Below are 21,607 nucleotides of genomic sequence, written 5' to 3'. Positions count from 1 at the left end.
GAGGGAAGTCCAAAAGAGAAAAAATATGTTGATTGGGTATTGTGAATTGGAGATATTTGTGTAAAATTTAATAAAAACTTATTAAAAAAAGAAGAACCTGCAATACTTGCTTATTTTTCTTTCAACAGGTGTTTTAAAAAGCTTTCTGATGATGTGGTTAACTATTTTGTTTCTATCTATCGCAACTTTACAGTACCCTGCTTAGAAACTGTGGCTGTGTACACACCTATTGAAATATACTTGGAGTCGAGTGTGAATTTCATGCTCTTTATTCAGCTTATAGTAGCAATGAATGAATCTTTTCCCCAAAACATCTAGCTATATATATATTATTTACACAGTGGGCCCCGCGTGATTGGCTAATTCCGGGCTGCTCCTGTAGGCCAATCAGGTTGCGGATTCACCTCCTCCAGAAGCCTGAGTGGCTGCTCCTGCAGGCCAATCAGGTTGCTGATTCACTTCCACCTGGAGCTGGATTGGGTGGCTACTGCAGGCCAATCAGACTGCTGCATTCTAGATCCTATTGTTCTAGGATTCAGCTCAGTACATAACAAATATATTTAAAGCACGCCCCTGCTCCCAAGGAATCTTGGGAACTGTCATTTATTAAGGGTACTGGGAACTCTAGTTTGAAGGGTTAAACTGTAATTTTCAGGGTTCTGGGTGGGCAGAGGAGTGCTTTAAATGTATGGTGTGTTGTTGAAGTTTTATTATTCCCTCATTTATCCCATCCTTTCTCCCAAAGGAACCTAAGGCGATGATAAATGGCTGAAATAAATGGCTGAAATAAATATACAGTGGTACCTTGGTTCTCAAATGCCTTGGTTCCCAAATGCCGAAAACCCAGAAGTACGGTAAGTGTTCCAGTTTTCGAACTTTTTTCGGAAGCCAAACATCTGATGCGGCTGTCAACTATTGTTTCCCGGGCACCTGCACCAATCAGAAGCTGTGCCTTGGTTTTCAAACATTTCAGAAGTCAAACAGACTTCCGGAACGGGTTCAGTTTGGCACTTTTAAGGACTTTTAAATTGCTGTGTTAGGGGTGGCTTTTAAAAGTCCGGAATGGATTAATTCATTTTGCATTACTTTCCATGGGAAAGTGTGCCTTGGTTTTGGAACGCTTTGGTTTTGGAACGGACTTCCGGAATGGATTAAGTTTGAGAACTAAGGCACCATATCCAGTCTAAATTTGGGGCAGCAGTTCTGTGCAAAATGTTTCCTATGGAAATGACCTGGAAAACTTGAAAGTTCCCTTGCTATTTTCTGGTATTTCAAGCCGGTCCCATTTAAAAAATATCGCCCATCCGTGGTGTTTGGCTTCTCCCCACTGCACCCTTTTTCTTATGAGACAACACAGCTGCTTTGGTTGTTTTTTTGAAGACGTTTTTATTCATCTTTAAACGGAAGCGTGTGGCTGATTTCTCTCCCTGTCCCTCTAGGCTCCAAAATCCCTCTTCTCAGTATGGATGGTCCCTCACGTGCTCCATAATGGTTTTCAGAGCTAGCCAGGTCTCTTGCGCTGTCGGAATAATCTGGTCGGCGGGCAAGAGGAATCCATACCGGCCGGTGTCTCTGAGTTCGAGACCAAAGGAGTATTTGATGCCTTGGTCGTAAGTCCAGTCGATGCTACCTCCACTGGCTTGATCTGGAAGGAAGAAAAATACTCAGGATGGAACTCTGGCTTGACAATCTGTACAAATAATAATAATAATAATATTCATACCCCACCCTCCCTGGCCAGAGCTGGGCTCAGGGCGGCTAACACCAGTAAGATTACAATAAAAACATAATAGGGGGGAAAACAATTTAAAATTCAGGTTAAAAATATAATTTAAAATGCAGCCTCATTTTAATAATAGCCCATAGATCAGCAGTTCTCAACCTGTGGGTCCCCAGATGTTGTTGGACTACAACTCCCATCATCCCTGAGCTCTGGCCTATTTAACATTTGCCGTGTTAAGGTGTCAAATAATATTGCTAAGCGTTTAAGCAGTTTATTGTTCAACTGAAAAACTGAAATATTTATCAGTGCTGGTAGCAAAACTTTGTTGTTGTTGTTTAGTTGTTTAGTCGTGTCCGACTCTTCGTGACCCCCTGGACCAGAGCACGCCAGGCACTCCTGTCTTCCACTGCCTCCCGCAGTTTGGTCAAACTCATACTGGTAGCTTTGAGAACACTTTCCCACCATCTCGTCCTCTGTCATCCCCTTCTCCTTGTGCCCTCCATCTTTCCCAACATCAGGGTCTTTTCCAGGGAGTCTTCTCTTCTCATGGGGTGGCCAAGGTACTGGAGCCTCAGCTTCAGGATCTGTCCTTCCAGTGAGCACTCAGGGCTGATTTCCTTCAGAATGGATCAGTTTGATCTTCTTGCAGTCCATGGGACTCTCAAGAGTCTCCTCCAGCACCGGAATTCAAAAGCATCCATTCTTGGGTGATCAGCCTTCTTTATGGTCCAGCTCTCACTTCCATACATCACTACTGGGAAAACCAGAGCTTGAACTATACGGACCTTGGTAGAGAAACTACAAAAAGCAATTGAGGTGGGTGTGGCCTCTGTGGCTCCACCCTCTTTCATCTCGGGCTGAAAAGCCGCCCCCATCCTGAGCTGAGGAAGACCTCTGATGACCACAATATCAGGCATGTATACTCACAGATAATGTTGCAAATGGGGCCAACTTTATATACGGTGCCGTAGAGAGAAGCAAGGGCATTGGCCGCCTTTTTTCCTAGCGCATCCTAGAAGGAAATCAAAAGTCAGTCGGCGGGAATCACAAAAGAACCTTTGGATCCCTGGAACATCTCCTACCAAAGGATGGATAAAACAAAGCTAGAGGTGTGTTTGGTTGTTTGGGTTTATTCTATGCATCACTGGATGGTAAAACAACATTGACAACAACAACAACCACCTCGCAGCAGTTTGCAAGAGATAAAAACAGGAAAATCCAGACAGATTTACAACCCTGCTTTAAAACATACAAAAGTAAGAAAGAATGGGGAAAGCTTATAATTTATTTAGAAGACCACTGTAAACAGATGAAAACATTAGCAGGGTTTTAATCTCACCCGTAATGTAACAAATGCTATGGGCAATATGGATTGATATAAAATATAGATTACGAAACAATATGCGGTTGAAAATGTTGACAATAGGACCCATGGAGGGAGATTATATTTGTAAAATCAAATAAAAACCATTTCAAAAAAGCAAAACAAAACATGAAAAGGTAATGTGCTAAAACAGTTTAAAATCGTCTCGACTTTCTACAGATCTATGACAGATTCCTTTGTCCATTGCTCAGAAATGATTATATTAACCGGGTGAGTAAAGTATTAAAATGAATGGATTCTTAAAACAAATAAAGAATATGATAAATAAATTCAGGTAGGTAGCCGCGACGCAGTAGAAATATATAAATAATTTTTTAAAAGTCCAGTAGCACCTTAGAGACCAACTACCGTATTTTTCACTCTATAAGATGCACCAGACCCCAAGGCACACCTAGTTTTTGGAGGAGGAAAACAATAAAAAAAAAATCTGAATCTCAGAAGCCAGAACAGCAAGAGGGATCGCTGCGCAGTGAAAGCAGCAATCCCTCTTGCTGTTCTGGCTTCTGTGATAGCTGCACAGCCTGCATTCGCTCCATAAGACGCACACACATTTCTCCTTACTTTTTAGGAGGGAAAAAGTGAGTCTTATAGAGCAAAAAATATGGTAGGTTTGTTCTTTGTATGAGGTTTTGTGTGCATGCACACTTCTTCAGATATTTCGTGCATGCACACAAAAGCTCATACCAAGAACAAACTTAGTTGGTCTCTAAGGTGCTACTGGAGAAATAAATTGGGACCTAAGAGGAGTCTGGCTGTGCTTATCTCTGAGCTGGAGGTCCAGCATCCTTTTCTCACTGTGGCCAACCAGATACCCATGGAAACCCAAAGCAGGACCTGGGTGCAAGGGCAAGACTCTTCCAGACCTGTGATTTGCAGCAACTGGCATACAGTGGCACAGTTGTCTCCACCAGCGGAAGCAAACACTGCCATTGCGGCTAGGAGCGTTCTCCTCTGTGATTTTCACCTAATCCTTTTTCTTTTTTTAGCCATCTGAGTTGGTGGATGTCCTGTGGCAATGAGTTCCACCTCTGCCTCTGGCCACTGGAGACATAACCTTCGTCGCTGTCATTGGCCGGCCGGCAGGCAGCGGGTGTTGTTAAGTTGTGGGTGAAGATATCAGATTCTTCAGACAGCTCTTGTTTATTCACAGGCTAGAACAGAACTGAACTGAAGGGTTCAGCCAACCTGCTTATATAGAGCTCAACTACATAGCAACAGTAACAACTTTCTGTAACTATCCAATCACTGAATGTCACTTTCAATTCCTTATTTGCATATGCGGACCTGAGTGAAAACTATCTACAGTATCCCCCTGCTGGCCCAGGGTGAGAACTTCGGTACATAACAGGCGTCTCTGCTAGTACAGCCAAGTCCAGCCTGGGGCCTTACCAGTTCTTCGTAATCCTTGATGGCAGCGGTGCAATTGTAGCCGTAGGGGAACATCAGGAGTTGGGAGTAGCTGTGGATGCTGATGAAAGCCTTGAGGTTTCCATGGCTCCTCACGAAATCCACGACGGACCTCACTTCCACCTCGGAGTTGGCGCTGGGGCCATGGTAGGAGTCTGAGCAGGGGTTGTTGCTGGCTCCGGGTCCTGCAAAGGTGGGAAGCCCAAGGAACAAGGTCAAAACGAAAGCTCACCACGAGGCTGGGATTGCAGGCCCTCCGAGGGTCCCTGTTTTCCAGGGACAGTCCTGGATTTACAAAAAACCGTCCCGGTTTCTGAATTGATCCCGGAATGTCCCGCTTTTCCTTAGGACGTCCCTATTTTTGTTGGAGAAATGTTGGAGGTATAGTAAAGGTAAAGGGACCCCTGACCATTAGGTCCAGTGGTGGACGACTCTGGGGTTGCGACGCTCATCTCGCTTCGCTGGCCGAGGGAGCCGGCGTACAGCTTCTGGGTCATGTGGCCAGCATGACTAAGCCGCTTCTGGCAAACCAGAACAGCGCATAGAAACGCCGTTTACCTTCCCGCCAGAGCGGTACCTATTTATCTACTTGCACTTTGATGCTTTCAAACTTCTAGGTTGACAGGAGCAGGGACTGAGCAACGGGAACACACACCATCACAGGGATTCGAACTGCCGACCTTCTGATCGGTGAGTCCTAGGTTCTGTGGTTTAACCCACAGTGCCACCCACGTCCCGCCCACTTTTCCTTAGGAAGTCCCTATTTTCATCGGAGAAATGTTGGAAGGAGTTATGTGATCCCTGAGCCAAAGAGATGAGTAACTACCGTATTTTTTGCTCTATAAGACTCACTTTTCCCCTCCTAAAAAGTAAGGGGAAATGTGTGTTCGTCTTATGGAGTGAATGCAGGCTGCGCAGCTATCCCAGAAGCCAGAACAGCAAGAGGGATTGCTGCTTTCACTGTGCATCGATCCCTCTTGCTGTTCTGGCTTCTGGGATTCAGACGTCCCTGTTTTCATCAGAGAAATGTCGGAGGCTATATGCTGCACTTAAGGCCTCTCCTTGCTCCCACAACAGCTGCCAATGGCCTAGTGGTTAGGGCAGAAAGCGACAGTTTTAATATGTTTTATATGTTCTATAAGCTGCCCAGAGTGGCTGGGGAAACCCAGCCAGGTGGGTGGGGTCTAAAGAATAAAATTACTATTAGTAGTATTAAGGAGAACTAGAATCTTGGCACTACCGTGGAAAAGGGCTGGGAGCCAAACTGATGGTCTCATGGAGGATAAATAAGAGCAGAATCCTTTGGGAATTTTGAAAGGGATTTGCACATCAAATAGACACCGTCTTCGTGGACTATCGAGGACTATTTCAATAAGCCTTTCTTTCTGTTTGTATTGGAATTTGTTTTTAATTTTTGTATGTGGGATTTGTCCTTATTTGTTTTTCGCTCAATAGGACGCACTCCCCCCCCTCCAAAAATTAAGGGGAAATGTGTGTGCATCCTATGGAGCGAATGTAGGCTCCTTGGCTCCAGCGAAAGCAATGCGAAGCCTCCAAAGCGCAGAGGGAGTGCTCCCTCCACGCTCCGGAGGCTACGCGTTGCTTTCGCTGAAGCCTGGAGAGCAAGAGGGGTCGGTGCGCACTGACCCCTCTCGCTCTCCAGGCTTCTCCAGCGCTCCCTCTGGCTATTCTGGCTTTTGGGTAGTTCCACGAAGCCTCCGCAGGGCACGGGAATGAAGGCTCCCCATGCTCTGTGGAGGCTTCGCGCAAAGCTAGACCAGCTATCCCAGAAGCCAGAACGGCAAGAGGCTATCCCAGAAGCCAGATCCCTCTTGCTGTTCTGGCTTCTGGGCAGTGGCGTAGCATGGGGGGTGCAGGGGGGCCCGGCCGCACCGGGCGCAACATCTGGGGAGGCGTGCTCGCACTCGCAGCTCTCTGCCCCTACCTGGCTCACTCACTCTCTCTCACTGCAGTGCTGGCTGTGCGAATCCGATCTGAGCCGCCGGGTCGCCGCCCACTGTGGAGGGGGTGGGTGCCAGGCGTGCTGTGCGGGGAGAGAGCGAGGGACTATCTGGGGGAGGGACAGTGCAGCGGCCACCCAGTGCAGCACTGAGCGCGGGAGAGAACCACACCAGACCAGACCAGGCAGCAGCAAGAAGAAGCTGGCAGCGGCAGCAGGTTAGTGGTTAGGGGGCGCAAATTACTTGCCTTGCCCCGGGTGCTGACAACCCACGCTACGCCACTGCTTCAGGGATTCAGAATTATTTTTTTCTTGTTTCCTCCCCCCCAAACTAGGTGCGTCCTATCGTCTGGTGTGTCCTACAGAGCGAAAAATACGGTATATATTTTATTTTTAAACTGTTGATGTTTTGCCCTGTACAATGGCTTCAAGATATTTTATGGAGAACGATTCATAAATGGAATCAGTCGAGCAAAGCATTATGCCCTGTTGCATCAGCTCAATATTAAATCCCTTCGCCTACCTACCTCCAAAGCCGGCATCCCAGTTCCTGTTTGGATCAGCCCCAAAACATAAGCTGCCAGGAATCTTGGAGCGGGTCTTCCTCCACATACGATTCTGAAAGTCAGAAAGAAGAATGGAGCCATTGGAAAAACCCTCCACAAAACACCAGGAGAGCAGCGAGAAAGGGGGATAAAGGAAAATGTAATGAAAATGTTCTACAGATGGTATATAACGCCAGTTAAACTGCCCAAAATGTATAAAACATGCAATAAGTGTTGGAAATGTAAAGAAAAAGAAGGTACTTTCTATCATATGTGGTGGGAGTGTAAAGGGGTGGAAGACTTCTGGGAAATGATATACAATGAATTGAAAAAGATGTTGAAATATACGTCCGTTAAAAAACCAGAGGCCTTTCTATTAGGAATGGTAGGAAACGAAATTAATAAGAGAGACTGTAAACTGTTTCAATATGCAGTGACTGCCACAAGGATACTTTGGCCCAAAGATGGAAGCAGGAAGAAATTCCAACAGTGGAAGAATGGAGAAGGAAATTGACTGAATATGCAGAATTGGACAAATTAACTGGAAAGATTTGATATCAGAAAGACCAAAAGTTTATCGAGGACTGGGGAAAATTTACAGAATATCTGAAAAATATATGTGATGTACAGACAACGCTTGTTGGTTTTGAAGAGACTCTGTGAGATAGTAAGAAATATTGCAAAAAAGAGAGTAAGAGGAAAAGGAGTTGGGAAAGGCAATATTATGTTTAGAAATGCATCAATAAATAGAAATTTTATGAAAGATTGACAGAGAAACTGAGGGAAGTCAAAAATTGAAGAAAGTGCAAAATAATTTGTTGATTGTAGAAAATTTGTTTGGAAAATGAATAAAAACTATTTAAAAAAAAAAGAAAAGCTTCCCAGTTTGAAGGGGAAGAGAGGGTGGTAGATTTTCAAGGACTCACTTTGGTTTGAGAGAAGACGTATCCATCCGGATTTGCAACAGGCATCAGGAAAACATCCATTGCGTTTAACAGGGAAGTTACTGATGGATCGTTCCCATAGTCACTGGCAATCTACAGAGGGCAGGAGAGGTCACAGGGCTATTTTTGTCTCAATCTGTATACAGTGGTACCCCGCAAGACGAATGCCTCGGAAGACGAAAAACTCTCTAGACGAAGGAGTTTTTCGTTTTCTTAGCCGCTTCGCAAGACGCATTTCCCTATGGGCTTGCTTCGCAAAACGAAGCTTGCCCCGCAAGCTCCGGGGATAGCGGGGAAGCGCAGCGCGTCTTCCCCGCTGTCCCCGGACCTCTTTTGAAGCAAGGGGCGGCAACGGGGAGAAGCGATTCTCCCCACTGCCCCTTCCCTTGCTTTAAACAGGTCTGGGGACAGAGGGGAAGGCGCGCGGCGCTGTCCCCTGTTCCTCTCTGTCCCCGGACGGTCTCCAAAGGAACGCATTGATTGATTTTCAATGCAATCCTATGGGAAACCGTGCTTCGCAAGAAGAAAAACTCGCAAGAAGAAAAAACTTGCGGAACGAATTAATTTCGTCTTGTGAGGCACCACTGTAATAATAATAATAATATAGTGGTACCTCGGGTTACAGATGCAACAGGTTACAAACACTTCAGGTAACCCGCTAACCCAAAAATAGTACCTCGGGTTAAGAACTTTGCTTCAGAATGAGAACAGAAACCGTGCTCCGGCGGCAGCTGGAGGCCCCATTAGCTAAAGTTATACCTCAGGTTTAGAACAGTTTCAGGTTAAGAACGGACCTCCGGAATGAATTAAGTACTTAACCTGAGGTATTCCACTGTATTCTTATTTGTATACCACCCTTCATCCACACAGATCTCAGGGCAGTTCAGAACATAAAAATCACAAGAGAAAAACCACAAAATACCTAGTGAAAATAAGAACAGCAAACCAATACAGTGGACGCTCAGGTTGCGAACGTGATCCATGCGGGACGCACGTTCGCAACCCGCAGCGTTCGCAACCCTCGGCGGCGCGTCTGCGCAGGCGGGGTTGTGATTCAGCGCTTCTGCGCATGCGCAAAACTCGATTTAGTGCTTCTGCACATGTGCGAGCGCCGAAACCCGGAAGTAACCTGTTCCTGTACTTCCGGGTTCAGCGTTGTGTGCAACCTGAAAACGCACAAACCGAAGCGTTTGTAACCCAAGGTATGACTGTAATCACCCCCTCCCACAACACATTTAAAAGGGCATCGGGTGTCTTTCAGCCAAAGGGTGAAGAGGAACATTTTTACCCTGGTGCGTAAAGATGTATAATGAAGGTGCCAGGCAAACCTCCCTAGGGAGAGCATGCCACAAACGGGTAGCCACCATAGAAAAGGCCCTGCTTTCGTGTTGCTGCCCTCTGTACATCTCATGTGAGGAGGCACACAAAGAAGGGCCTCAGATAATGATCCCGGGGTCCAGTTCTGTCGGTTCCTATGGAGAGCGGTGGTCCTGGGGGTATCGTGGCCCTGGAGCATTTAAGCCTTTATAGTATGTGCACATATTCCCGTTTACTCTGCATGCAGCACACTCTCACGGCTGGTGTGGGAAGCGATGCAGACACAGTGTTAGCCGCAGTCCATATTTATCCTGCCTCTCTCGTGTTGTATCTAACCCAAGGGATAGCTCAGTCGGTAGAGCACGAGACTTAATCTCAGGGTCATGAGTTCAAGTCTCACGTTGGGTGAAGCATTCCTACATTGCAGGGGGTCGGACCAGATGACTCTTGGGTTCCCTTCCAACTTTGCAATTCTATGATTCTTAGGGAAAACTTCACTTAGATGCATTTTTCTCCAAACCAGCTTTGAGCATAGCTGTCAACATTTCCCTTTTCTTGCGAGGAATCCTATTTGGGATAAGGGAATTTCCCTTAAAAAAAGGGGGAAAGTTGACAGCTATGGCTTAGGGAGGAGGGAAAACAGCCGTTCTGTGTTTTCAGCTGGTAATCCTCTTCACCTACAGATGGCCAGCTTGAGTCGGACCTGAGTTTTGGTGGAACTCCCAGGCCAAAAGGGCTGCAGTGGAACCTCTTTCTGATAAATAGTTCTGCTCCCTTTTATTCTCCAGCGGTATGTTTATGAGCATGGGTCTCACTCATTTTGGCCATGCTCACTGCTGGCATGTGGCCCGCAGAGGCACGCCGAAGGCTCAATGCGGCCCTTAGGCGAAAAGGGATTAGCCATAGTTCAGTCGGAAAGAACAGCCAACCTTCTTCGCAGTCCAAAGGGCAGTAGCTTGCGTGACCCATTCTCGAGCGTGGATGCCGGCATCGATCCAGATCGCAGGACGGCCCCTTCCTCCGGTGCTGAACTATTGGACGGAAAGGGATGTTTAAGGGACGTTTACTTGCTGGATCTGCACCCTGCCTTTGCACCAAAATGCGTGCAGGGTGGCCAACAGGACAAAATACAACCATCGAAACTGTTGGGATACTGCCAGGGAGACAGTCATCTCCCAACGATCCATCTGTCTCCCGTAGAACAACATCAGTCAGTTAGCGACACGAGCCTCAGACACATTCCAGGACTCATGCGCGCCCTTGCAGCAGACTCCACAACAGAAGATGCACCCAGAAGATCATATTTACATTATTCAGCGTTGGCCAGAACAAAGGAAAAACATGACTGCCTGCCTTCGTGTCGAGGCAACAGACAGAAACAAAAGCTATATACAAAACGGAAGCATCCCGTGAGCAGGAAGTACGCAGGCCTGTGACACACAACAGCCTGCTCCCTTTTAAAGGAGGAACGGAAATATCCTAACATCTTCCCCCTTTCCGTGTAACCTGTAGTACCTGTGATTCAACCCAATTGCAACCTCTGTACATAAACCTGAAGTTGTTCTCTGTTAACAACCTTAGACAACAGATCAGCAGGAATTTCATTTCCTGGCATGTAGGACACCTGAATGAGTCTTTTCTGAACACACTCTCTTGCACGATGTAGCTTAATCTGCAAGTACTTTGTTCTTTGCTTGCAACTCTCTGAGTTCAGCAAAGCCAAACAGGATCTATTGTCTTGATACACTTGTATAGGACACTTCACAGAAACTCTGATGTCCTGAAACAGTTGCATCAACCATTCACAATCCATGAGTGAAAATGACAGAGCCGGTCTCCCTTGGAACAGCATCAATCAGCGACACGAGTCTCAGATACGTTTAGAGACTCAGCAGAGTGTGCAAATCTTCTCACAGCAGAAGAGGCGGACAGAGAGATGTGCAAGCAGGATGTACAGCATTTTATTCACCATAGTTCAGGAACAGAAGAAAACATGTCTGCTTCCCTTCAGCAAAACAGCAGTAACACAAAAGCTATATACAAACGGAAGTTCCCAGCGAGAGCTGGAAGTAAACAGGCATGTGACACACAACAGCCCGTTCCCTTTTAAGGTGGAACGGAACTATATCCTAACATAAATAGGCAAGAAGCAGCTAGCTGGGGGAGAAATTGCACCATTTGCAGTTAGATAATGATGTAGTAGTTAACATGAAATTGGCGTACCTTGAGGACGAAGAGGGGTCGTTTTTCATAAGACTCCCCAATCTGATGTTTGCTCACAAGCTGGGGGTATTTAGCCACAATATCATCCATAGCGCTGTAAATCTAAAATACAACATTGTATGTTTTATACCGCTGTCAGAGAGAGGAATGTTTATGAGAGAGAGAGAGAGAGAGAGAGAGAGAGAGAGAGAGAGAGGGAGGGAGAGGGAGGGAGAGGGAGAGGGAGAGAAGGCGAGGGAATGTTGTATCTGGGGACAAGTGTTGGGTGTAAAGCGACAACGCTTGCAGTAAGTATTTTGCCTGTGTTATCCTGGCTGCTGCATGGAACAATGCATGACTGAGACCTTGAATCTGTAAGTAAAGCATGTTTAACTTACTTCGCAGTATGTGGTCTGTTCCTTGCAAAAGAGGGGAGAGTTGTAATGGGATAAGAAAGGTCTAACAAATTGTATTTCTAACGCTACACCATTGGGCAACTTTTATGAGTTTAATTCTCTACTACTGGGGCTCTCTGTGTGCTAGCCCCAGGTGCCCAGCGGTTTCCTTTTGCTGTTCATCCACCCACACGAGTCCATTCAATTATTTAATTCCCCAGAAATACCGACTTAGGCAGGGCAACAACATCTGGCTCAGCACGAGGCTTCTTCCTAACGTCTCTTAATCTTATAGATGAGTGACAGCACGTCACCCTTGCTGTAACAGCGTGGCAGATTTGGCACGCCAGGCCAGGGAACAGGACTGGCTCTCTGGGTCCCCCTGGCTGCCAGGATCAACTAACTGCAGTTGAAATGGCCATTTCGTGCAAGAGCAGGTCCATAGGTCTCTGCCTGTGATGGCCCGGGAATCTGATTCAGAGACTGAACCTGAGGAATCCCAGCCTGCACAGGAGTCCCCGCCTCCAGTGGCTTGAACCTGTGCTGGATCCTCAGGAGCAGACACCAGATGAGTCCGCTCTGGCTCCGGAGCTAATGGAGGACACATTGCCTGCAGGTGCTCCACTCTCAGCCCCGTCAGGGGAAGAGGAGGTTCCCTCTGGGTCCGGTAACCCTCCAGCCTCTCCTGAGCTGCAGAGGCTCAGGGCAGAGAGGCGGAGGGAACTAAGTTCCCGCAGGAGGAGGGCTCGCCTCCGGGCCAGGAGAGGCGAGTCACCTGTGGACCGGGGTCGCCCTATGCCACAGAGGAGATAAAGGCCAGTCAGCCCCAGTCCCAGGTTGCGGGAGCAACATCGTTGGTAGCCTGTTTCTGTCTGCACCCTGTCCTGCTCTTCTGCCAGAGTTCCTGACCCCACCCTACTCCCTGTCTTGGACCCCGCTTCAGCCTCGGACCACACACGGACCACGCAGCACGGTAACCCCCCACCCCCACCCCAAGACCAGCACACTGCCTCTCCACCATCTCCATCTTGAGTTTGAAGAGAAAGACAAAAGCGGCGGGTTAGAGGAGGTGATCAAATCTTTATCCCACTTACGGATTCCAAGGGGTGATATGCGGCGTAGTTGAAACTGTTGCTGCCACGCTCTTTCCGCGCATTGAGGTTCATCTCTCGGGCTTCCTCATCCACAATAGCCTAGGGCAAGAACCAGTGCTGGATTTACGTATAAGCTCAACAAGCTATAGCTTAGGGCCCCACTCTCTTGGGAGCCCCAAAAAAATTTGAAGGAAAAAACTGGATGTACATTTCCAAGATATAAGATAAAAAAGAAATAAAATAAAACCTACATACAGCAACAGTGTTTTGTGTTGTGTAGGCTCCTATTAGGTCCATCAATCATCATACAGTATATATTCAACACGAAAAACAGTGACAATTTGTTGTTGACAAAGGACAGCTGGACATATCAAGGGCCCCATTACCTTCAGTAGCTTAGGGCCTCATCAAACCTAAATAAAACCTACATACAGCAACAGTGTTTTGTGTTGTGTATGGACCTAGGCTCCTGTGGCGCTGTGGGTTAAACCACAGAGCCTAGGACTTGCCGATCAGAAGGTCAGCGGTTCGAATCCCTGCAACGGGGTGAGCTCCCTTGCTCGGTCCCTGCTCCTGCCAACCTAGCAGTTTGAAAGCACGTCAAAGTGCAAGTAGATAAATAGGTACTGCTCCGGCGGGAAGGTAAATGGCGTTTCTGTGCTCTGCTCTGGTTCGCCAGAAGCGGCTTAGTCCTGCTGGCCACATGACCCGGAAGCTGTACTCCGGCTCCCTCGGCCAATAAAGCGACATGAGTGCCGCAACCCCAGAGTCGTTCACGACTGGACTTAACTGCCAGGGGTCCTTTACCCATTTTTTAAAGGTCAAATCCACACCATACTTTTAAAACATTCTCAACAGCCTTAACAGACATAAGGCTTCATGGTAGATTTCCTCCCAGCTCTTTCCCCCCCTTTTCCTACCTGGACATCCTCAATCAGGACGGAGTACTTGATTTGATGGGACTCCAGGAAGGCTTTGACATCTTGCAAGCAGGCAAAGGGGACCTGGACATCTGCCGGGCGACCAGGATATGAAGGGAAACGCCAGAAATCCAGCTGACAAGCAAAGATAAGCAAAAAAACATGAGTCAATGAATCGCCGAAAGAAATGGCATAGGCTCCGAAGCCCCTGAAAATGCCAGGAACGTCGCGAAACCCTGAAGCCATTGCAGCTTCTCATGGCCACGGAAAGCCCCAAATTCCCATCTTTGTTGAGGTACGCTAGCCAGAAATGACGTCATGATGATGGAGAAGCATGGGGTGGGGGCTGGGAGAGAGTTGCCTCCTTTGCCAGAGTCAGAGAAGCCAGTCAAGTCGAACCCAACATGGGAGGGACATTTGGACCTGCAGGGACTGTGTCCCTGCTTGTAATAAACAGAAATCTGCCCTTATTCCCTTATGAGGGACACAAGAGCCCTTACAGAGTCCTTTGTAGGTTCTCCATCGGTTGGAGAAAAGAACAGAGGCCAACCAGAGAATATTGAGAAGCAAAGCAGCTGGTGAGCTTGCTCTTTATTGAACTGTTGCAACAGGCTGCTCCCCTCACACGTAGGAGGAGGAGGAGGAACCCAGAACCCAGGTGTGTCCGCCCTTATATAGACATTTTAAATTGCCTGCCCTGGAGTGCAAGACCACCCCCAGATACATCATACCTACATCACAGAAAGGGCGGTCTACAACAGAAATCTGAGTGTGTTGTTTACCTCCTGTCTCACTTGACTGGATACCCTGGGGAGCCTGGCCAGTCTTTTGTAGTGATAAATACTTAGTTCCTGAGCCAGGTCACAGGCTCACCCTATTCAAACACAGACATACCCTTAAGGCAGGATTTGTGAAGGAAATGACAATGGGGAGGCTTTTCCATTTCCTTCGACCTTGCAGAGAAAACATTTGGTCAGTTTGGGAGTCAAAATGGTTTCATGGCTGTTTTCCTGTGCTGCCTCAGACATGTGGTTTATATATTTATGTACGTGTTTGCTTGGTACATTTATGAACATTTATTTTATATATATAAGACCTTAATTTTATTTTCATGCTGATTTCAGATCCAGTATAATCAGGATTCTGAGCAGGAACCAGGCGATCGGGACTGCCGTACGCACCTAAGCGTCTCCCTAATTACAGCCTCCCTCATTGCGTGGAGCTTGTGAATGCTTTGGAGAAGCAGCCCAAGATAAAAATGAAGTATAACAAGCAAAGGAAGAAACAGACGCTCCTCTGTGGAAGCCGGTTCAATTATAAGCATTATTACTTGTGCAACTTTTAAAGAACTGCAGTTATGCAAAGCGTAGCCTGAGCTTCTGAGCTGAGCTTCCAGGGTATTCAGGCTCTGTCAGTCTCCGAACAAGCTGTCTCCAAAGGGGTCCGAACTTCAATGTCTAAAACTCCTGGTAGAGGACAAGGATCTAGAGATCACGCTAAGGGTGGCCAAATTCTGTGCGACTGCCATAAAACTTTAGGGAACAAGCTGTACTACCAAAATGATTAAGGTTTTAAATGACAATTTTAGGTTATATTTTAGTGATCAAGATTTATTTATTTTTTATATATATAATTTTTATTAAATTTTGCATTTTAACAATCCAATCAAATCACATTAAATACTCCAAACTATACAAATACATATCATATAGTCCAAATATTCTGCCAAATTATAAATTTTTGTTGGGGCTTCCCATGCTTCAAGTTCAGTGGGGCTCTAATCATCTTACGTTTCTACTGCCTTGAGTTTCCAATAGTTCCTTCTTTAAATCTTCCTGTTGTTATCCTTCCTTCTAGTGATCAAGATTTAATATATATTTTTAACTGCCGCTATATCTGAATTGTCTCTGTTCTACCCAATTGCAATCCAATGTGTTCCTGTAGTGTTTTATGATTTTTCTGATATTGTAAGTGAGCCGGAACTGGTCTGTGACTGTCAGGGAACTGCCATCGGAGCCAAGAGGAGAGGTAAGGCTCCCCAATGATGCCGGAGAGGGAACTAGCAAGGAGAGAGGGAGAGCTTCCGCTGGGGAAGGAAATCAAGGTGACGACAGGAAGAAAGGGGAGGCTGAGAGTACTTCGGAGGGGAGGCTCCGAGACTCTTCCAGTGAGGTCAGTGAGGAGAGCGCAGGACCTCCGCTTGGCACGCCTACGCTGCGCAGAAGGCTTCCGCGCAGAGAAGCGAGGAGGAGGTTGGCGGTTAAGGAATTTTTATGTTGGAAGAAGTTCAGGAAACGCCCACTGACGGATTCTGCCAGTGACTGAGACAGCCGAGTTGTAAGGGCTGTCAAGCCAGGGAAAGGTTTAGCCATCCAACCAGCTTGGAGCAGTTTGTGGCTTACGCACAAGCAACCCCAATTCCCTTAGTAATAAAATTCAATTCAGCTGTCACTCCCCAACCATTCACATTCAGGACGGAGAATTAGCCAACACCCCCAAGAGGAAAAACCACACACCTGGAGAGCTTCCAAAGCTTCAAGCTGCTTCAGGGTGCGGACCTGTTCGTTGTTGCTTGGCTCCAGCCGAAGAACTTGATCACTACAAGATTTTAAAAATGGTACTTAGCTCAGCTCTCTGCTGCACTGCAATTTTATCCAAGGTAGATTTACCACACAGGAAAGCCAATGTGAGCTTTGGGATGGGAGGAGACATTTTGATGTGAACCTACCAAGTCCGATACAGTGCTACCTCTGGTTACATACGCTTCAGGTTACAGACTCCGCTAACCCAGAAATAGTACCTCGGGTTAAGAACTTTGCTTCAGGATGGGAACAGAAATCGTGCTTTGGCGGCAGCGGGAGGCCCCATTAGCTAAAGTGGTACCTCAGGTTAAGCACAGTTTCAGGTTAAGAACGGACCTGCGGAACGAATTAAGTTCTTAACCTGAGGTACCACTGTATTCTCAAAACACGACCTGGACCAAAATGCAAATTTCCCCAAAATTTGCAGTTCTCTGAATTCTGCAGAATTCTGACCAGACAACATGTACAAAAATGTCTGCATGCCTGTGCTATTTTTCTAGAAAATGAGGTGCTGGAACTCAGTGTGAACGCTTCCCTTGTTAATAATAATAATAATAATAATAAATTTGATTTATATCCTGCCCTCCCCAGCCGAAGCCGGGCTCAGGGCGGCTAACAACAATAAAACAGTACAAAAGTACAGCACAAACAACACTCTAAAATCATTCATTATAAAATTAAATATTCTCTTATAATGACACCTGAGAGGTGCCAGAACTGAGCTCTGGTGAGTTTTGGCTGAAAAAAAGCCCGGTTGTGTGGTGTGCTGAAAAATGTGTGTGGCTGAGAAAATCACACAGACAAATGCATTATATTAGAGAACCTTCATCTAAACGTGTTGTGCTTGAGGAGAAATGCGCGGCAAGACGTTGACCGATTTCCATGGGGCCTTGTCAAAAAAACAGTCACGAACAACTTGCAAACTGGAATGCTTTTTTGCTGCTTTTCAAGCAGACAGAGCAGATGATCCTCCCTGAGAGAGAGAGAGAGAGAGAGAGAGAGAGAGAGAGAGAGAGAGAGAGATCTGTCCTCGGACGTTTACCCATGAGATCGTCCACTTCACCACTTCATTTGGCGGAAGTGGCACTGCTACAGGTCCATAACCCCTGTGCCACATTTGCAAGAACTACCGTATTTTTCGCTCCATAGGACGCGCTTTTCCCCTCTTAAAAACTAAGGGGAAAAGTCTGTGCGTCCTATGGAGCGAATGCAGGGGGGAGGCAGGCAAGAAAAGCCCCCAAGAGCTTCGCGCGGCTCTTGTGGGCTTTTCCCCAGGAGGGAGAAGGGACTGACACAGCCAGTCAGTCAGGGATGGATCGCGCTCGTTGCCTTGGCTTCTTTAGCCGCGCTGGAGAGCTTGCGCAGCTATGGCAGAAGCCAAGACAGCCAGAGAGATGGATCCTGCTCACTGTCTTGGCTTTTTTGCTCTTTGGGGCTGGGGGGGGGGTGACTCGGGCTTCCCCCGCAGCCCCGAGAAGCTCTGGGAGAAGTGCTCTTTGGGGCTGGGGGGGGGGGATAATATTTTTTTTCTTGATTTCCCCCTCTAAAAACTAGGTGCATCTTGTGATCTGGTGCATCCTCTAGAGCGAAAAATACGGCATTTTAGTATGGTGGCACCTGCCCTTTGGAACTCCCTGCTACTTGACAACCAGGCAGGTGCCTTCGCTGTGCTCTTTTCGGAGCTTGCTAAAACCATTTTTACATTCTTTCACCTTCGGTGGACGTGTCCAAGGATTAAGGCTTTCTGGGAAATGATATATAATGAAATGAAAAAGGTATTTAAGTATACCTTCCTGAAGAAACCAGAGGCCTTTCTCCTGGGCATGGTCGGCCAATTGGTTCCAAAGAAGGATAGAACTTTCTTTATGTACGCTACAGCAGCAGCAAGAATACTCATTGCAAAGCATTGGAAGACACAAGACCTACCCACCTTGGAAGAATGGCAGATGCAAGTAATGGACTATATGCAACTGGCCGAGATGACTGGCAGAATCCGAGACCAGGGAAGAGAGACGGCGGAAGAAGATTGGAAGAAATTTAAAATCTATCTACAGAAATATTGTAAAATTATTGAATGTTAATGACGTTGGAATGAAACGAAGCGGTTCTAGTAATAAGGCAAAATAAGAATATGTAAGATTGGATTGATATTTGATGAAAATTTGAAGTTATAATATGTGAGGATAAACAATTAAGGGTAAACTAAGAGGGGATGGATTTGCTGAACAAATTTTTAAATGGAATACAAAAAAGGGAGGTGTGAGGAAGTAATGAAAATAAGTAAATGAGTGGTAAGATACTAGAAAGAGGGGTTTTTCTTTTTTTTTTCTTTATCCTTTTTTATGTCTATTTTTGGTTTTTGTATTTTTGTTGTGTCTTTTTTTCCACTGTTTTGTAATTTCTTTTTCGTTGAAAATTTAATAAAATATTATTCTTAAAAAATAAAATAAAACAATTTTTTATTCAGACAGGCCTACTCGGGAGTTTACAAAGCTGGTGCGAGTTTTATTCCTTTTTCATTCTCTTGCTATCTTTGCTTTTTGAAAGGCTGCTCATTCTTCTCATCGATATTTTTTCTTGTTTTGAGGTTTGTTTGCTGAAATCGAGCTGTGTATAAACCTTAGAAAATAAATAAGTATCAAAGGCAGCTTTGACTCTCCTGGATCCCCAAACCCTCCTGATCCTTTGACGCACAACAAGAGCGGTGGGTAGACTGTACACTGGCCAGGGGAAGGAAAATCGCTTAATTATTTTGTTTGTGTGTTTATGAAAATGCTGGAGATAGGAGGAAAAGAGGGGGCGGGGAGTTGTCTTTCCACCGGTCTTTGGACCGGTTCCGCTGCCCCACCAACACCTGCTCCAGATGTGGTAGGATTGCTCTGCCAAAACCAGCTGCTCTCTTTGCCCCTTAATTTCCTGTTGGCAAAATAGGGCAACAACCAACCTCACCAAATTGATATGGTTCGTCTAAGTTGGCAGTGTAATAAAAAAAATCTGCCCTTATTCCCTTATGGGGAATACAAGAGCCCTTATAGAGTCCTTTGCAGGTTCTCCATCAGTCGGAGAAAATAACAGAGGCCAACCAGAGAATATTGAGAAGCAAAGCAGCTAGTAAGTCTGATCTTTATTGATCTGTTGCAACAGGGTGCAGGAAAGGAGGAGGACCCTGAACCAAGGTGTGCCTGCACTTATATAGACATTTTAAATTGCCCGTCCTGGAGTCCAAGACCACCCCCAGACACATCATACCTACATCACAGAAAAGGCGCTCTACAACAGAAATCTGAGTGCATTGTTTACCTCCTGTCTGGCAGGTTACCTGTTAATGGTCACTTGATTGGATACCCTGGGGAGCCTGGCTAGTCTTTTGTAATGACAAATACTTATTTCCTGAGCCAGGTCACAGGCTCACCCTAGTCATATACAGACATACCCTTAAGACAGGTTTTGTGAATGAAAAGACAATGGGGAGGCTTTTCCATTTTCCTTCGACCTTGCAGAGAAATATTTGAGGTCAATTTGGGAGGGATATATATATAACCTTAATTTTTTTATTTCAGCAGCAATATCAGTGATGCACATTAGAGCAGTGTAAAGATAAGCATTATTAAACCTGCCCCATTGTGGGACAAACGAATAACGAATGAATAAATAAGAGCAGGAACGACTATGTCTTGCCTTGAGAAACTGAGAAACCTTTTGGCTCAAAGGTTCACAGTAAAACTCTTTGTCGCAAGTAAGGGACAAACGCCTGACACAGCCCAAGTCAGCTGGCTTGCATGGAAGAGTGTGACCAAAAGACATCCGTCTTTTGCAAGCACCAGAGACAACACTGGCTCATCTCAGGACATCGCAGGATCAGATCAGAAGCCGGGATGGCTTCTGTGATTCCAGGAATTTCCTGGGGAAATAGGGGCGGTTGGAGGATACGAAAGCAGCAAAGAAAGCGTTCCAAAAACAGTGGGGTCCAAAGAAGAACTCACCCAGCAAATGTCTGCAGTCCCTGGGATGCCCCAACAAGGGCTGCAAGAAGCAGAAACAGCCTCATATTTGGAAAGTTGTTCAGAAGCGGGAGAATGACAATTCGGTGAGGCTGTATTTAAGCTGCGTCCAAGCCTTTCCAAAGAGACTGCATGTGTTTAAATTCCCATGTCATGTCCGAAAGGTTTGAAGCACCTTGGTAGATAAGGGAGTATCTCTCCCTTGGAAAGTCTTGCTTGCCTTGATGTAATCATATAATTAATGGGTGGACCTTGATCAGCAAGGCTGGGACACAGGAGCCCTCGGGGCACGGTAGTAAACAGCAAAATTGCAGAATTGTCTAAGCGACTGGACGTGGCCCAGATATTCCAGAGACAGCCTATTCACAGGTGAGTCAGAGGGCTGGGGCAGCTAACCCTGGCGCGGTGAATCCAAACGTTCCTGAACTACAACCAGCTCCATCTGGTACACAGGATGAGACCCTCCCTGCCCACAGACTGTCTCGCCAGAGTGGTGCATGCTCTGGTTATCTCCCGCTTAGACTACCGCAATGCGCTCTACGTGGGGCTACCTTTGAAGGTGACCCGGAAACTACAACTAATCCAGAATGTGGCAGCTAGACTAGTGACTGGGAGCGGCCGCCGGGACCACATAACACCGGTTCTGAGAGATCTGCATTGGCTCCCAGTACATTTCCAAGCACAATTCCAAGTGTTGGTGCTGACCTTGAAAGCCCTAAACGGCCTCAGCCCTGTAGACCTGAAGGAGTATCTCCACTCCCATCATTCAGCTCGGACAGTGAGATCCAGCGCCGAGGGCCTTCTGGTGGTTCCCTCCCTGCGAGAAGCAAAGCTACAGGGAACCAGGCAGAGGGCCTTCTTGGTGGTGACACCTGCCCTGTGGAACACCCTCCCACCAGATGTCAAAGAGAAAAACTATCTGACATTTAGAAGACATCTGAAGGCAGCCCTCTTCAGGGAAGTTTTTAATGTGTGACATTTTAATGTATTTTTAATCTTTGTTGGAAGCCGCCCAGAGTGGCTGGGGAAACCCAGCCAGATGGACGGGGTACAAATAATAAATTATTATTATGATTACAACGCCCATCATCCCTAGCCACTGGTCATTATTGCTGGGGCTGATGGGAGTTGTA

The 21,607-nt window shown here is 46.5% G+C and overlaps 1 protein-coding gene across 1 annotated transcript; it reads right to left on the bottom strand.

Moving 5' to 3' along the window:
- Window positions 1-1,411: 1,411 nt before the first annotated feature.
- Window positions 1,412-20,622, bottom strand: LOC310826114 (carboxypeptidase A2-like). Its single transcript, XM_083700745.1, has 11 exons — window positions 20,457-20,622; window positions 16,408-16,489; window positions 13,892-14,026; window positions 12,972-13,070; window positions 11,504-11,605; window positions 10,210-10,311; window positions 7,946-8,056; window positions 7,002-7,092; window positions 4,497-4,699; window positions 2,651-2,735; window positions 1,412-1,645 (listed from the first exon to the last, which is right to left on the bottom strand). The coding sequence occupies exons 1-11, from the start codon at window positions 20,519-20,521 to the stop codon at window positions 1,458-1,460; spliced, it is 1,263 nt and encodes a 420-aa protein (XP_083556871.1). The 5' UTR covers window positions 20,522-20,622; the 3' UTR covers window positions 1,412-1,457.
- Between the last annotated feature and the right edge of the window lie 985 nt (window positions 20,623-21,607).

The sequence above is a fragment of the Podarcis gaigeae genome (genome assembly GCF_964106915.1).
Source record: "Podarcis gaigeae genome assembly, chromosome: 10".
NCBI classification, from domain to species: domain Eukaryota; kingdom Metazoa; phylum Chordata; class Lepidosauria; order Squamata; family Lacertidae; genus Podarcis; species Podarcis gaigeae.
The sequence above is the reverse complement of the archived record's forward strand: the minus strand, read 5'-3'. Positions and strand labels throughout refer to the sequence as shown.